At 32.3% G+C, this 18,380-nt stretch overlaps 2 protein-coding genes across 2 annotated transcripts in view; both read left to right on the top strand.

Annotated features, from left to right (window-relative positions):
* Positions 1–37: 37 nt before the first annotated feature.
* LOC141301373 (synaptotagmin-9-like) lies at positions 38–11,984 on the top strand. The gene is made up of 5 exons (XM_073831613.1): positions 38–64; positions 2,444–2,564; positions 4,378–4,549; positions 7,698–7,827; positions 10,822–11,984. The coding sequence occupies exons 1-5, from the start codon at positions 38–40 to the stop codon at positions 10,891–10,893; spliced, it is 522 nt and encodes a 173-aa protein (XP_073687714.1). The 3' UTR covers positions 10,894–11,984.
* Positions 10,893–18,380, top strand: part of LOC141301374 (synaptotagmin-10-like) — a 39,462-nt gene continuing 31,974 nt past the window's right edge. Inside the window, exon 1 of the mRNA XM_073831614.1 lies at positions 10,893–11,048. Coding sequence (XP_073687715.1) covers positions 10,893–11,048 — 156 coding nt within the window. The remainder of the gene's footprint in view (positions 11,049–18,380) is intronic.

Genomic DNA, 18,380 nt, shown 5'->3' on the forward strand with positions numbered 1-18,380 from the left:
GTCATGAAAAAAGAAGTTGTTGTAACTCAGCCATACAATGTCCAATCTGCCCCAAACCTCACAGGTTTGGCAAGAGTCCTGTCCTGAAGACATCTTAAGGCCAATATTCAGTAATAATCATAGCGCCACCTATTGGCAACAGGATACATCATGCTTTGCACTAACTCAAACATACCATGTTTAATCTGCACCAAACTTCATATGTTTGATAAAAGCGTTGACCTGAAAACGTCTACATGCCAGTATTCAGTTGTAGTCATAGCGCCACCAGCTGGTAAATATAATTGACTTTTACGTAGTCTTCTTATATTTACCACTTTAAATGCATATTGCTCACTGTTTGCTGTTTTCCTAAAGCCACTGGGTGGCGGTGAGCCCGGGTGCGAGGGCCTTTTCAACACTGCCTGCAGCTTTAATTTAATGATGCTCTTACTACCTTTCTGGGCCTTGAACATGTTAGTTGCATTGCTGTCTATGCAGGCTCAGAAAGCTTTCAGATATCAAAAATATCTTAATGTGTGTTCTGAAGATGAATGAAGGTCTTACGGTTTGGAACGACATGAGGGTGAGTAATCAATAACAGAATTTTCCTTTTTGAGTGAACTATCCCTTTAAGGTTTCTTTTTGCCTGAAGTATAAGAGACTTCTTTTTAAAAACATAAAAAATCACAATCATATACAGCAGTACATCAGCTTGTGAAAGACTTGTGTGTGCGTTCTTCTGGTGCCGTCAGCCAATTAGTGCTGTTATATTTTTATGTCGTATTCATATAAACAGTCATTATCATAAATTTGAGTGGTGTACGTGTGACAAGATCACCATTAAAGCGATAGTTTATGCTTTGTTGGCTCCTAATACACTGAGGCTCATTATGATGAGATGTTAATTATGGATGACATTTTTAGTTTGTTATACGAACATGTCTAATTTAGAAAAAAAAAAAAAAAGGTGCAAATTGTGGCTATTTTCAGAAGTGATAATTAGACAGCAGGTTTCTGCTTGCTGTTAGCGTGGATAGCAAAGTGCAAGAACAGGACTCCCTTGAGGTGAAACACTTCTCTATTCCCATAAATCTGTATTGAGTGGTTACTGTACATGTCAGACAACCGTAATATTATTTTATTTCTTAAATGAGCCGTTTTGTATGCTGTTTTTCCATTTATAATATTTCTTGCACTAAAACAGTTGTAATTTAGCTGGAGGTGAATGTTTTCTACCCTCTTTCTGATCTTTTAAAATGAACAGGCTGTTGTTGCGTGTGTCATGAGTTGCTGTGTTTACATGCAGGTTTGCTGTGGGGTCAAATACGATTGGCACTGCACATTTTTCAATAACCGCGTCTTTGGCAAACTTGAATTACCGTGTGACACATTCATAAATAGGGCTGGGCGATTAATCGAAAAGTAATCGAAATCGACATTCAGAACCTATAATCGTTCAATTTTTCCAGGTCATTTATTTCAATTACTTTCCCTACTGCGTGTGGAGTCACGTAACCCAGCTCCATTAGGCTACGTTATTCCGCCGACGTGTCGATGGAGAGCTTAAGCAGTATTTATACAGTAAAAAGTATTTACAGGATATACAAGAGTAATTTTATTTAGAAAAGATACTGCTTATTTTCTACTTTTAATATTTATTTTATTTTATAAATAATTTATTTTGTTTCCAAAAGTGCAAGTTATTTATTTTCACTAATTTAAGAAAAATGTGACTTTTCGTTTTAAGCAATTTGTGCTTTAATTTCAGTTGTTCAACACTGATGTTCAATAAATAATCATAGATAGTAGATAGTGTGTGCACCCTTCATTCAAAAATCTCTCACTTGTAATATGTGAGCATATTTACTGTACAAAACTTGTCAGTGAACTATGAGGGCAAAAAAATAAATATTATTTAAATATAATTTTATTAATGAATAAAATAATCGTTCATTAATCGTAATCGGGTTAAAATGTTCAATTAATCGAGATTTTGATTTTAGGCCAAATCGCCCAGCCCTATTCATAAAACAATATGTGCCTTTCAGCTTTCTGTTTGAAGAAACTCTTAATTATACACACTATATTTGGTTAGTTTGGCCAAAAAATGAAAATTCTGTCATTAATTTCTCACCTTCATTTTGTTCCAAACCCATAAGACTTTCGTTCATCTGCAGAACACAAATTAAGATATTTTGGATGAAATCCGAGAGCTTTCTGACCCGGCAACACAACTGACATGTTCAAGACCTAGAAAAGTAGCAAGGACATCGATAAAATAGTCCATGTCACATCTGTGGTTATGAAGCTTTGAGAATACTTTCTGTGTGTAAAGAAAACAAAAACAACAACTTTGACATGGGAGAGAACAAATGTTATGTGATTTGCACTAAATCAACTTTTTATGATATGATTCTGAAGTTAATGTGTCCTGTTTCTGTTTCGCTGTGTTTTTTTCTAGGATAATGTGGATCTGGGAGATCTGATGTTCTCTCTTTGTTACTTGCCAACTGCCGGCCGACTGACAATAACGATAATTAAAGCCAGAAATCTTAAAGCCATGGACATCACAGGAGCGTCTGGTAGGCTCTTCGCCATCCTCACCTCTAAATGACTTATTGTCTCTGTGGTAATGATTTTTTGGTGTCATCATGACATGTTAAAACATAGGGCGCCCTGGGCTCTCTAAAAGAGCATTGATTTAATCGACCAAACACTTGAGAATGTGGCAGGAGATTTTACATACACAAGTAGTTGCTAAGTGGGGTTGGGTAAAATCCAGAAATTTTTTGTAGTTCCTTTAACCACAGGATGTTGCATTGGAGTAGAATCAAAACAGGTTGACAAGAAGAGCAATTAAAAACATTTACAGAAGTGCTTTTTCACCCTGGTGCATCAAAAAACAAAGAGAGAGAAAGTAAAATAACATAAAATTGTATATAAAAAAATTAAAAATTATTATTATTTTATCACACACACATGTAAATATTAAATAACTATAATGTGTGTGTGTGTGTGTGTGTGTGTGTGTGTGTGTGTGTGTGTGTGTGTGTGTGTGTGTGCGTGTGTGCGTGTGTGCGTGTGTGTGTGTGTGTGCGTGTGTGCGTGTGTGTGTGTGTAATTAATAATAATAACAATTTTATAAATTAAATATAAGGTTATATAATTATAATTATCTTACAGATAAATTACATAAATATTGTATAAATAAAACAAAAATATAATTGCTATTTATTGTATGTTTTTACAATATCTAATTTAAAAAAAAAATTTCTAAATGTCTTTTTGTTATTAACTATTATATAAAATATTATATAAAAAGAATTCCTAATCATAGTCTTTTTTTTAAGTGTGTATATTTAATCTAAATTGTGTAAATTAAATCGAAAATTATATACTTATAAGATATATATGATAAATGTATAAATAAAACTAAAATTTCATTGCTGTTCATCGTATGTTTTTTTATGGAAACCACCACTGATTTAAAAAAAAAAAGATAATTGGAGCTTTATTTTCACAATTTTGACAATTGCGAAATTACATCTCGTAATTCAGATTTTTTTTTTCTCAGAATTGCAGGATACAAACTTGCAATTATGACTTTTTTTTTTAGAATTGTATGATATAAACTCTAAGTTCTAAGAAATAAAGTTGCAAAATTGCAAGTTATAAAGTCAGAATTCTAAAATTTTTCTCAAAATTGCCTGATATAAACTCAAAATTGTGTTATAAAGTCAGAATTTAGAGAATTATCCTCGCAATTCTGGGATATAAACTCACAATTAGAAAAAAGTCACAATTGCAAGATATACACTGGAAAAAAAGCCCTAGAAAAGTGGGGTTTTGGACAATATTGGCTTATTAATTTGTGATAATTTTGCACTGAGAAGGGACAACACAAAATACGAAAACATATTTTATTACATAAACAAGTTTATACACAGAAAAACTAAAATTTCCCATTCATCAAAATATCCACCATTAGCAGCTATTACAGCTCTGCATAATCTGGGCATCCGAGCTGTCAGTTTATTCAAACATTGACTTGATATATTACTCCAAGCCTCCTGAAGGATTGCCCAAAGATGATTTACACTATGCTGATATTGACCAAAACCACACTTTGCCAGGGGTGTTTCCAAACTTTTGGAGGGCAGTGTAAACTTGCAGTTCTTAGAAAAAAGTCACAATTGCAAGATATAAACTCTCAATTCTTAGAAAATAGTCACAATTGCAGTGTAATTTTATTTATTTAGTTTATTTTTTGCCAGGGTGGAAGAACACTTTTGCAAATATTTAAAAAAAAAATTATATCAGGTCATTTTAATTCCATTTATACATTTTTATTTTTCTAAATGGCTATTTATGTGCTTTTTTTTTTTTGTCTTTAAGATCCTTACGTAAAGGTTTCTCTAATGTGTGACGGCCGGAGACTGAAGAAGAGGAAAACCTCAACGAAAAGAAACACTCTCAATCCAGTCTACAATGAAGCCATTGTTTTTGATGTTCCACCTGAGAACATCGACCAAATAAGTCTTTTAATTGCAGTAATGGACTATGACCGGTAAGATACTAATGTTACTTATTAGCTTCTAACCTAAAACTAGCAGCATCACTCACATCATAGTACTACATCAGTGTTTTTTGTCACATTTACAACCAAGCGAACTAAAGCAATAATCAAACACATTCAAATATGTAGCAATAAGAAGTCTAATCAATTTGAGCAAATTGGTTTATTTAAACGAGTCAGTTACATGATTCAGAAACTATTGACTGATTGTGTTCTTGGTTCATGGACACCACATTTTCTAGTCTTTTTAAGGAATAGTTCACCTAAAAATTTTAATTCTGTCATTGATTATTCTCTCTCATGTCATTCCAAACCCGTAAGACCTTCAGTTATCCTCAGAATGCAAATTAAGAAAATTGTAGCTGTGCAACTGACAAGTTTAAGACCCAGAAAGTCAGTGGTTCAACCGTTATGTTATGAAACTACGTGAAACCTTTTGGTGCACAAGCAAAACTAAATTCTTGGGGGAAAAATTTTGAATTGCGGGATATAAACTCACAATTCTAAAAAAATAAAGTCAGAATTCTAGGGGAAAAAGTCAGAATTCTGAGATATAAACTCACAATTCTGAGAAATAAAGTCAGAATTCCAGGGAAAAAAGTCAGAATTGCGAGATATAAAATCAATTCTGAGAAATATAGTTTCAATTCTAAAAAAATAAAATCATAATTTTGTGGAAAAAAGTCAGAATTCTGAGATATAAACTGACAATACTGAGAAATAAAGTCAGAATTCTAGGGGGAAAAAAGTCAGAATTGTGAGAAATAAACTCAATTATGAGAAATAAAGTTGCAATTCTAAGAAATAAAGTCGTAATTCTGGGGGAAAAAAGTCAGAATTGCGAGATATAAGCTCACAATTCTAAGAAATAAAGTTTAAACTCTGAGAAATAAAGTCATAATTCTGTGAAAAAAGTCAGAATTCTGTGGAAAAAAAGTCAGAATTGCGAGAAATAAACTCAATTCTGAGAAATAAAGTTGCAATTCTGAGGAAAAAGTCAGAATTGCAAGATATAAACTCAAAATTCTGAGAAATAAAGTTGCAATTCTAAAAAATAAAGTCAGAATTGCGAGATATAAACTCAAAATTCTGAGAAATAAAGTTGCAATTCTGAGAAATAAAGTCATAATTCTGTGGAAAAAAGTCAGAATTCTGAGATATAAACTCACAATTCTGAGAAATAAAGTCAGAATTCCAGGGGAAAAAGTCAGAATTGCGAGATATAAAATCAATTCTGAGAAATATAGTTTCAATTCTAAAAAAATAAAGTCCGAATTCTGGGGAAAAAAAGTCAGAATTGCAAGAAATAAACTCAAAATTCTGAGAAATAAAGTCATAATTCTGGAGGAAAAAAGTCAGAATTCTGAGATATAAACTGACAATTCTGAGAAATAAAGTCAGAATTCTAGGGGAAAAAAGTCAGAATTGCGAGAAATAAACTCAAAATTCTGAGAAATAAAGTTGCAATTCTGAGAAATAAAGTCAGAATTCCAGGGAAAAAAGTCAGAATTGCGAGAAATAAACTCAATTCTGAGAAATAAAGTCATAATTCTGGAGGAAAAAAGTCAGAATTGCGAGATATAAGCTCACAATTCTAAGAAATAAAGTTTAAACTCTGAGAAATAAAGCCATAATTCTGTGAAAAAAGTCAGAATTCTGTGGAAAAAGTCAGAATTGTGAGAAATAAACTCTCAGTTCTGAGAAATAAAGTTGCAATTCTGAGAAATAAAGTCATAATTCTGAGGAAAAAGTCAGAATTGCAAGATTTAAACTCACAATTCTGAGAAATAAAGTTACAATTCTAAGAAATAAAGTTTAAACTCTGAGAAATAAAGTCATAATTCTGTGAAAAAAGTCAGAATTCTGTGGAAAAAAGTCAGAATTGCGAGAAATAAACTCTCAATTCTGAGAAATAAAGTTGCAATCCTGAGAAATAAAGTCATAATTCTGGAGGAAAAAAGTAAGAATTGCGAGATATAAGCTCACAATTCTAAGAAATAAAGATTAAATTCTGAGAAATAAAGTCATAATTCTGTGAAAAAAGTCAGAGTTCTGTGGAAAAAGTAAGAATTGCGAGATATAAACTCACAATTCTAAGAAATAAAGTTTAAATTCTGAGAAATAGTCATGATTCTGTGAAAAAAGTCAGAATTCTGTGGAAAAAAGTCAGAATTGTGAGATATGAACTCACAATTCTGCTAAATCAAGGTGCAATTCTGAGAAATGAAGTCAGAATCACAAGTTATAAAGTCACAATTCTGACTTTTTTTCCCAAAATTGTGTGATATGAACTCGCAATTGCACGTTATAAAGAAGAATTCCAAGATATGAACTCAGTTCTGAGAAAAAAGTCAAAATTGCAAGATGTAAACTTGCAATTCTGAGAAATAAAGTCACAAGAAAACAAAAATAACTTCATTCAACATCCACGACACACTGATGTCACATGGAAATTTTTTACAATTTTTGTGTGAACTATCCCTTTAAGTAGCTTCAATATAGCTAGTTACCTTTCATTAGCATCTTGCATTACTATGTTTTTAGAAACTGTAGCTTGACTATAGTTCAGCTTGTTGAAATAACCAAAGTATGGAAGCGGCAAGCATCCGAACCAGCTCGGTCTTGTGAGATAAGCCTGTCTTTTCAAAGTCGCTTCCCCAACAGTATTGTTAGCCCTTCAGTTTTAGCAGAGCTAATCCAAACGTACAGCTAGCAGCGCGGAGGGAGCTAGTGAGCTCTCGCTGTCAAATTTGAACTGAAAAAGTGTCTCATTTAAATTAAAGATGCTTTCATTTTGGCGAAGCACAGTGCTCAGAGACTATAGAAGTTTATTCTTAGTGCTGGTGGGTGATCTGAGGAACAGCCTGAGCTGTATATTCCCAATGCAGTCGGAGATTCGTATCAGATTTAGATCACTGTCCTGTTTGAGAAGTACGAACCGTAGCGTTTCAGTGTCTCGACGCTGCTGCACAAGCAAATGAATAGAGAATGGATGGAGACAGAGAGATCTAGTGAGTGAAAGGTATATACAAGTATATCTTGCAAAAATCATATTTTCGACACTTTAAAGTTGGAAAAGAGACATTGTTTGGGTTCAGCTGTCACATTTGAAGTTTGGATATGCTCTTCTCGTTCACAGCGTAGGTCACAATGAGGTTATTGGCGTGTGCCATGTGGGAAACAGAGCTCAGAGTTTGGGACGCGATCACTGGAATGAGATGCTCACGTACCCACGCAAACCCATCGCCCGCTGGCATCCACTTGTAGAGGTAAAGTTGAGCTTGTGATTAGCACTTTATTTCAATTTCAAGACTTACATAATTACATTTGCTTATGTTTTGAAGTGTTCCGAATCAATCAGTAAATCTTTAAATTTCTGGGTGTTCTTTCAGATCATATAAATAAAACACATATTCAAATGTTAATAGACGTATCTATTTTGCAAGCTAAAAGGCACAATGACATCTTTTGGGAAAAAGAATAAAAGAATCACACAGTATGATGAAATGTACTCATGCATAGCAATGGGAAATATGATCTATTCGAATAATGACATACTCCTTTTCCAGTATGTATGGATGTGCAGTATGCAGTGCTCCCATTTTATTTTATTTTTAGATTTTATTTGAATTTCTTTGTATTTAGTTGCTATAATCTATTTATATTATCTTTTTTTATTTATTATCAATTTATTTCTATATTTACTTTTATTTTAATAATTTTTTTACTTTTTATTTTAATAATGTTTTTATTATTATTTATTATGCTTTATTTTTATATTTTATTTTTGTATTTATTTGCTATAATGTAAATTTAATGTAATTGTTATTAATGTATTTATGTTTTGTAATATATTGCTTTTATTATTTATTATATTCAGTTTATTTATTAAACAAAATAATACAAAAGGTTAAACTATGTTAAGGTACAATAATCATAACAAAACAATAATAAAATAAAATACTATACTATACATTTATTTTTCAAAGTTGTGGAAAACACACACAGATTCGATACTCTGATGTTACATATTACATTTCCTATTTTATTTTATTTCTATATTTTATTTATGTATTTATTTGCCATAATGTAATTTAAATGTATTTATTTATAATTAAATATAATGCATTTTTATGTAATGTATTTATTTTTGTTTGCTTTTATTATTATGAATATATATATATATATATATATATATATATATATATATACATACATTTATTTTTAATAATATTTTATTATTTTTATTTTTTGGTATAGCCTATTTTATTATTTATCTATTGTCTATTATTTAGTTTCTTATTTGTTTGTATTATACAGTATTTTTTTATGTTTTTCAAAGTTGTGGCAAATAAACACAGACTTCACATACTTAGATTTTTTTAATTCGCTTTAACTCCCATTTTATTTTATTTAAAATTTATTTTTGTATTTATTTGCTATATTTAAAGTTTTATTTATTTATAATTAAATATAATTTATTTTTCATTTGATTTGTTTATATTATTTTTATTTGCTTTTAATAATAATATTTTATTTGTAATTATTTGTATTATACACTATTTTTAATTGATTACAAAATTGGAAAATACACATAGACTTCACATACTTTGATATTACATTGGTTTTAACTCCCATTTTATTAGACTTGATATTAGACTTATTAGATTTAGACTTGATATATTTTGATTTCTTTTGTATTAACCCATTTTATTTATTTTATTTTGATATTAATAATTATTTAATAAAAATAATTATTTTATATTTTTTATTTAATTAGTTTGTTATTTTGATTTGCTCTTATTATTTATTTATTATTATCTTTTTTGTGCACAGAATTTATTATTTTTTCTAATAATAATATTTCATTATGTATTTATTATTATGTGCATTTTATTATTTTTGTATTGTTTATTATTTCTTTTATTAATTTGTATTATACACTCATTTTAATGTACAAAGTTGTGAAAAATACACACAGACTTAACATACTTTGATATTACTTTTGCTTCAACTCCTGTTTTATTTTGATATTAATTTTTCATAAAAATCGTTTTATTTTTTTAGATTTAATTTTTATTTGCGTTTTTGCTTGCTTGCATCATACACCATTTTTAATATACATTATTTTCATGGTTGTGGAAAATACACCCACTTTGCCACATTTTAGTCTTATTTATTCTAGCGTTTACGAACAATAACATCGTACTTCCTCCTTATTCCATCACTGTGCTTCTAAAGGTAGGCCAAGTGGCTGAACACCAAATAGGTTTTGCTGAAATGTATTCATATGTTAATTTTTACATTTACATTTACAATTTGCAATTGGCAGACTCCTTTATCCAAAGCGGCAATTTCACTGAAAGCATAACACATTAAATGTGGTCATGCGTCCTCTGGAAATCAAACCCATGATTTAGCACCATACTCACTGTATTTGGCTTTGTGGCATCTATTTTGCAGCTTAAGATCAGTAGATGATTTTGATTTATTTTTCTAAAAGTTTATTACATCATGCAAAACAGCATTGCAATAATTATTGGACCAAACCTATAAAAAGCTAGCTGAGGAAACACTATAAAAGCTAGCGAAGAGCTATTTCAGGTGATAATATTTCAGCAGAAAAGTGCAGTTTAATGGCTTATTTATGTGTACCTCCAACCCCTCTGAGGAAGTCTCTTAAGTTAACACTCACTTTCATCATCTCCTTTCTCTTTTTTTAAGGCTTTTCACACATTACTGCTCTGAAATCTTGTTTGCAAATCTTTGACCTCTCAGGAGCACAGACTACACATCTTCAATAATTCACAATCCCTGTCCTCCTCAACCATGTTATGCTCTTGGAGCCACAATCATATTAAACCAAAGGGAAGCCAAAACCTCTATAGCCTCGGCACGACTCGCATAAACAAATACGAAAATCAAATCTCAGGGGATGGAGGTCAGCATTACGTCAAGCAAAACAAAGACGTTTTAGAGAAAACTGAGAGCATTTCGTGGAGATTTCAGCCGATTTTAGCAGCCGTGGCACAATCGCAATTGATCCGAAGACAAAAATGAGCCATTTAGCCGCTAAGAGGACCTATACACACTAAGTGACAATACACTCGTAATGACATTGCAGCACTTCAGCCCTTCAGTGTCACAGAATTCAATTTTATTTCCTCCCACGATGTGTATTACCTCTGCGCTTTAAATATGATTCTCAGCATTTGATCTGATTTGAGTTCTCCTCATCTAACCTTGATTTTTCTCTGTGGCAGTGGGTTGGTCAGAGCACGGCCGGCGGTAGCCAAGGCTCCTGTAATTCCCTGAGGACACCTCCTTCCCCGTAATGGATGCCGTCAAATTTCTGCCACCCGGCATGGTCCGATTCACAACTTTAATGAAATGGAAGGAGCGAGAGAGAGACAAATATCTCGGTTCTGTGAAAGGTCACTTTAAATGTGTGCACACACTCGATGCAGTAAACACCCAGGACTCTTTAGGTGTAAGATTTCCTGGATAGAAGAAGAGTGTCAGGTCCACTGCATGTGAAGTTGACTGTGTGTGAGCAGCATTTGGTTATATGAGCCTTGAACATTGTTCTGCTTTTGTTGAAAACTTTAGTTGAGAGTTAAGTATTTTTGACATTGTCATGTTTTCTGTATCTGTATAACACATTGTAATACACTAATATCGTTTGAAGTGTAGTGCATGAGGTCTATTTTGTGGTATTTTATTGTAAAGTCTTACTGTATAAAAATATATAAGAAATGCATATGACTTGAGTCATGATTTATGCCAAAACCAAGAAACGAAAACTTTGCACTGTAAAAAGTTTTCACCAGTTTCAACTTAAAAACTTAAGTTTAGCAGCTGCCTTAAAATTTTAAGTTAAGTCATTTCAACTCACAAGTTAAATCAACTCATTTTTATTGTAATAAGTTAAAATAACTTGTAGTTTCAAGCTGATTTAACTTAAAATTTTAAGGCAGCTGCTGAACTTGGGTTTTTAAGTTAAATCTGGTGAAAAAGTTTTACAGTGTGGGGAAAAAAAACAGATGTATTATGGTCAACAAGGCTACATTTATTTGATCTAAAAAACAGTAAAAGAATAATATTGAGACATATTATTAAAATTAAAAGTAACTTTTTTTAACATATTTTAAGATGTAATGTATTCCTGTGATGGCAAAGCTAAATTTCCAGCAGCCATTCATTAATCATTGCAGAAATCATTCTAATATGCTGATTTGGTGCTCAAGAAAGATTTATTATCATTTTATTAATATTGAAAACATGTCCTGTTAAATTTTTGTGGACATAGTGAACAACGAAGAGCATTTGTTTGAAATTGAAATCTTTTATAAATGTCTTTACTGTCACTTTTGATCAATTTATTGCATCCTAACTGAATAAAAATATTAATTTATTAAAAAAAAAGTACTGTCCCAAAACATTTGAACAGTAGTTTGTTCTCTTTTTTTCAGATGTTTAAATTAGCTTTTTTGCATACTCTGTGAATATTTATTTATTATAATTACATTTTATTTTTTATTTACTTTAGGCTTGTCCTATTGATGTTTGCATCTGGTTTAATAGAGAAGACCTGGCCAAGAAAGACCGCAAGCAGATTCAGACAGTAAACTTACATAAATACACAAAGCAATTAAAAAAACAGACATTTAAATACGAGCAAAAAAAGAATTGTTACAACAGTTGCGATAAAACTACCTGATGCTTCATTCATTGCAGAAAAGTTTCAGTACAAATCACTCAGAAAGTAATTTATATTCAATATTTGTGTGCAGAGTATTGCTAAAAAGCAATATGTTGCACTGTAGAAGGGTTATTTGTATTTTGTGACATTTCATTCTGTGAAGATGAAGTTACATTTTTATGGAAGCCACTGAATAAAAAAAAAAAAGGTAATTGCGACTTCTTATCGCACAATTCTGACTTTTTTTTCACAGTTGCAAATTTACATCTTGCAATTCTGACTTTGTTTCTCAGAAATGAGAAATGAACTTACAATTCTGGAAATAAAGTCAGAATTGCGTGATATAAATTCACAATTGCAAGTTATAAAGTCAGAATTCTGAGAATTGTAATAAACTCGTCTTTTTTCCCCTTAAATTGGGACTTTATAACTCACAATTGCTTTGAGTTTATATTTCTCAATTTGGAGAAAAAAGTCAGAATTGTGAGGAAAAAGTTAGAATTGCGAGATAAACTCACAATTCTGACCTTTTTCTTAGAATCGCGTGATAAAAACTCGCAATTGCGAGTTATAAAGTCAGAATTGCAACAGATAAACTCACAATTCTAACTTTTTTTCTTAGAATCGCATGATAAAAACTCGCAATTGCGAGTTATAAAGTCAGAATTGCAACAGATAAACTCACAATTCTAACTTTTTTCTTAGAATCGCATGATAAAAACTCACAATTACGAGTTATGAAGTCAGAATTGCGAGACAAACTCTTTTCAAACTTTTTCTTAGAATTGTATGATATAAACTCGCAATAGCTATAATGTCAGAATGAACTTGCAGCTCATGAATTGTATGATTTAAACCCACACCTGTGAGTTATAAAGTCAGAATTGCGTGATATAAACTTGCAACTCCGACTTTTTCCGTTGAATCGTGTGATATAAACTTTTAACACACAATTGTGAGTTTAAAGTCAGAATTGCTAGACATAAACTCGCAATTCTGACTACTTGCAGCTCATGAATTGCGTGATGTAAACCCACAATTGTGAGTTATAAAGTCAGAATTGCGAGAGATAAACTCACAAACTTACAACTCACAGAATTGCTGGATACAAACTCACAATTCTGATAAATGTAGTCAGTATTGCGTGATATAAACTAGCATTTCTGACTTTCTTAGAATCGAGTGAGAAAAACTCACAATTGCAAAAAATAGTCAGAATTTTGAGATATAAACTAACAATTGTGAGTTATAAAGTCAGAATTGTGAGACATAAACTTGCAATTCTGACTTTTTACTTAGAATCATGTGATAACTCACAATTGCAAGAAATAGTCAGAATTGCGTGATATAAACTCACAATTGTGAGTTATAGGCCCGGTTTTACAGACACGGCTTACGCTAAACCAGGATTAGGCCACTGTTCAGTTAAGACTTAGATTTTAGTCTAGGACTAGGCTTAAGCCTTGTCTGTGAAACCGGGGGTTAAAGTCAGAATTTTGAGATATAAACTTGCAATTGCAAGTTAGTCAGAATTGTGTGACACAAACTTGCAATTTGAGAAATGTGGTCAAAATTGAGTGATATAAACTTGCAGTTGTGAGTTTTAAAGTCAGAATTTTGAGATATAAACTCGCAATTGCAAGTCGTAATTTCAGAATTGTGAGATATAAACTCACAATTGTGACTTTTTTTAATTGTGTGATATAAACCCGCAATTGCAAGTTAGAAAGTCAGCAAGATATAAACTCACAATTGTGACTTTTTCCTCAGAGTTGCAGAAAACTCGTAATTCTGACTTTATAACACAGTTCTGAGAACATATCAGTCTTTTCCCTTAAATTTAGACTTCATAACTTTGAGCAATTGCTTTGAGTTTACATCTCTCAATTCTGACTTTTTTCTCACAATTGTGTTTATATTGCACTTTATATCTTTGTGACTTTATATCTTGCAATTCTAACTTTATAACTTTCAATTGCAAGTTTGTATCATGCAGTTCTGAGAAAAAAGTCTGAATTGTGAGAATAAAAGTTGCAACAACATTTTCTTTTTTCTATTCAGTGGTGGAAATAGGCTTCCATACAGCTTTTAGCATGCTGCTTCAGCAGGTTTTTTTGTTGGAGCTGTCTCTACAAAGGCAAAAGCACCAAAACTAATATTTTACTTTCCTGAATGAGCAGAGCAGTGAAAGATGTGAAGCTTGAGCTTTCACTGTATTTTTTTCTCTCATGATTCACCTTCTTGCCCTCACTCTTTTTAGACGGTGTCATCAGGCCCTGACCACACATGACTGATGCTCGTCTATCCTGAAATCAGTCGAGGGGAAAAGATCCTAACACAGAGGTCCCTGACAAAAGGGAACGAAATTGCAATCTGCAAGAAAAGATGATTGATGGCTCTTTAATCAGTGTCCTGCTGCACTAAGGCTTCCTGACGTGTGGAGCGACCTGGGTTCACATCGGTGCGAGGGGTCTAAACTTTTAAAATGATGCTTGTCATACTGTGCTTTTTACCGGAGTCAGCGGGCGAGAACTGATGATAGAAAAGATGCTCCTGTCAGTTGGCAGGTGGAGATCACAATTACTGACTGCTGGTAGTGAGAGCTGATTGCTAAAGACACACGGAGAACTTCAGTCAGGGAGATTCAAGAAACGAGAGGCTTCCAAAAGTTACTGATAATAGACGGCTTACTGGACGTACAGTATTTATGTCATTTGTTTGAAATACAATTTTAAAATGTTGAACAAAATTAGTAAGTATTAGGAAATAATTTACTTCAAATTGGGCTTTAAAAACATTGTAGGGTTGTCACAATATCAAAATCAGTAATTGATACCAATACCAGTCAAATTTCGCAATTCTCAAAATTAATTTTGATACCACAGCAAAAAATAGCACTTTTCATCTAAAAAATAAAATACATTAAAACTACTTTTTTAAAAATAAATATTTATGGTATTATTAACTAACTAAATTTTATTTAGCCTTTTTAAATATTTGTCAATAAACCAAAATTACTTCACTTAAAAAAAAAAAAGCCTTTAATTGTCAATAAAGCAAATATGGCTTCATTTTTTAATATTTAAAAAGTATTTGTCAATTAAGCAAATACTTTGATTCTTTTTTAGAATATTTATGTGTATATTATATTAATATTAACTAATTAAATTAAAATTGACCTTCAAGTATTTTGTAATTAAACAAATATTGCTTCATTTTTAAAAAAAAAATATTATATTTGCATTAATATTATTAAAAGGTTTAATTTTATCCATAATATATATCCATAATCTTAAATTGTATCCAGCCTTTAATTGTCAATAAAGCAAACATAGCGTCATTTTTAAATATTTATGTTAATATTTGTTTAAATAAGTTAATTAAACTACATTTGGCCTATTTTATGTGAATATCATATTAATATTAACAAATTTTATTATATTTAGCCTTCAAGTATTTTTCAGTTAAAAAATATTGCTTAATTATCGCAATAAAGCAAATATTGCTTCATTTTTAAAGATGTACATTACTATATATTAAAATAAACTAATTAAAATTAATTAACCAAACAAGTTATATTAAAAAATATATATATATATTTATTTATATTTATATATATGTATGTGTGTGTGTGTGTGTGTGTGTGTGTGTGTGTGAATATTATATTAATATTAAAAAATTAAATTATAGTTGTCCTTTAAGTATTTTTCAACTAAACAAAAAATTATAGTACTATTGTAAATATTAATATGATATGAATATTAAAAAAAAACAATAGCTGTTTGCTTAACTGACAAGTACTTGACAAATACTTTAATAAAGCTGAAATAACATAAAACATAAATATTAATTGAAAAACTTAAACTAAACAAAAACTTTAATTTTGCCTTTAACTAAACTTATATATAAACTCATATTAAAATAAATTATTAATATTAATACATACAGTTTTGTTTAAATCTTTAAGTATGTAAAAGTAGCAAACAGCAAAATTAGCATTTTAGCTTAGCAAGAACCGCTAAAAACATCTTTGGGCTCATATTAGAAATACAGCAGCTTGCGAACTAGCCAGCTTCATTGATTAAAAGGACAGCGTTCTAGTTTTGTTGCATTACTCGATCAGCAACAGGGTGTTTTAGTTGTTATTAGAAGCATTAGTTTTGTAAATTGACCGCAGTTAGACCTCCTCCTGCCATTAGACCCATCACTGTTTACCTAATGCAACCTGAAATTGTACGATGGCAGGATGTGCTAATGGCTCACATTGCTAATCAAGGAGCTGGCACTCAGGGGTAGAGGAACTGTCAAGGGTGAAGAGGAAAAGTGTTTCCAGTAACCGCTGTGTTCTGCGGGCCCCACCGCTTCCTAATTACTGCCAGCATTATGAATTATTTAACAGCGTGATCTCTGTGATGTGCAAAACTGAGGCAAACTCTGTGCTCTCAGATCATTCCACGGGGCCGATCTGTCACAAGACGGTAGGGCGCTTTAGTAGCGCAGGCATCGTGGGAATTATGGTCCTGTCCAGCGATGTCTCTTATCGCGCTTCACCTTTTCTCTTAATTCGCTCTTAAGTCTTAAAATCTAATTATGCTCATTTGCTGAAGCCGGTAATGGGGCTCTAATCAGACTCCCTTAATCAATGGTATCCGGTTGATGGAGTGTTAATGCAGAGCCCTTTAGGCCCTTATGCTGGGTGTACGACAGTGATCAGAATAACGACATTATAAATAAACAGGATTATTCTTTCCCCCGTTACAATGCCGTTACCGCTGCTGACGATAAAAATTGGCCGTTACTATCATTTTTGCGTTGAGTTCTTCTTCTGAGGTACATTCTGGCTTATTTCTCTAATGTTTTCTTCCTGAAACGAAAAGTAGCCGAGATGAACTTGATGAATGTTCACGCTTGTTTACGGAGGTGATGTGGGCATTCACCTACATGTCCGCACATCTCACGTGGATGTTTAAAGTTGAAAAGCAGAGCCACTCACAGGCGTGACATTAGAGATAATGAGTTTAGACTGGAAAAACTGGAGCTCGCGTTGGTAATATACTAATTACTTTATCAGAGAATATGTGTTTTCAACATTTCACGCTTTCATACAGTCAAGCCTGAAATTATTCATACCCCTGGCAAATTCTGACTTAAAGTTACTTTTATTCAACCAGCAATTTTTTTTTTTTTTTTATTAGAAATGACACAGACGTCTCCCAGAAGATAGTAAGATGATTAATAAGAGGCATCTTTGTGGGGGAAAAATCATCTTTTATTTACATTTGAACAAAAAGTGGCATGTCCAAAATTATTCATACCCTTCTCAGTAATCAATAGAAAAGCCTTTATTGACTATTTAAGCGATCAAACGCTTCCTATAATTGCTGACCAGCTTTTTGCATGTCTCCACTGGTATTTTTGCCCATTCCTCTTTAGCGATGAGCTCCAACTCTTTCAGGTTGGAGGGTCTCCTTGCCATCACCCTGATCTTAGCTCCCTCCACAGATTCTCAATTGGATTTAAGTCAGGACTCTGGCTGGGCCACTGCAAAACATTAATGTTTTTGTCTGCTAACCATTTCGTCACCACTTTTGCTGTGTGTTTTGGGTCGCTGTCGTGCTGAAATGTCCACTGGTGCCCAAGGCCAAGTTTCTCTGCAGACTGCCTGATGTTGTTGTTGAGAATTTTGATGTATTGCTCCTTTTTCATGGTGCCGTTTACTGTGATTAGGTTCCCTGGTCCACCGGCTAAAAAAAAACAAACAAAAAAAACATTAGGTTTCCACCACCATGTTTGACAGTGGGGATGGTGTTCTTAGGGTTGAAGGCTTCTCCTTTTTTACGCCAAATGAAGGCTACATCATTGTGGCCAAACAATAAAAATTTTGTTTCATCTGAACATAAAACAGAAGACCAGAAGTCTACTTCTTTGTCCAGATGAGCATTTGCAAAGGCCAAGCGGGCTTTTGTGTGCCTTATCTGGAGAAGTGGTGTCCTCCTTGGTCTGCGTCCGTGGAACCCAGCGGTGTGCAGTGTCCGTTGGACTGTCTGCCTTGAGATGTTGCCACCAGCAGAGCCCAGATTCATCAGGATGGCCTTGGTGGTGATTCATTTTTACCTCTCT

This window comes from Garra rufa, chromosome 25 (genome assembly GCF_049309525.1).
Source record: "Garra rufa chromosome 25, GarRuf1.0, whole genome shotgun sequence".
In the NCBI taxonomy this organism is placed as follows: domain Eukaryota; kingdom Metazoa; phylum Chordata; class Actinopteri; order Cypriniformes; family Cyprinidae; genus Garra; species Garra rufa.

Excerpts from the sequence above, each read along its gene's own strand:
- LOC141301373 (XM_073831613.1), top strand. The coding sequence starts at position 38 with ATGTCCAATCTGCCCCAAACCTCACAG. Across the intron at positions 2,565-4,377 it reads GGACATCACAGGAGCGTCTG|ATCCTTACGTAAAGGTTTCT; the intron begins GTAGGCTCTTCG and ends TTTGTCTTTAAG. Across the intron at positions 4,550-7,697 it reads GCAGTAATGGACTATGACCG|CGTAGGTCACAATGAGGTTA; the intron begins GTAAGATACTAA and ends TCTCGTTCACAG.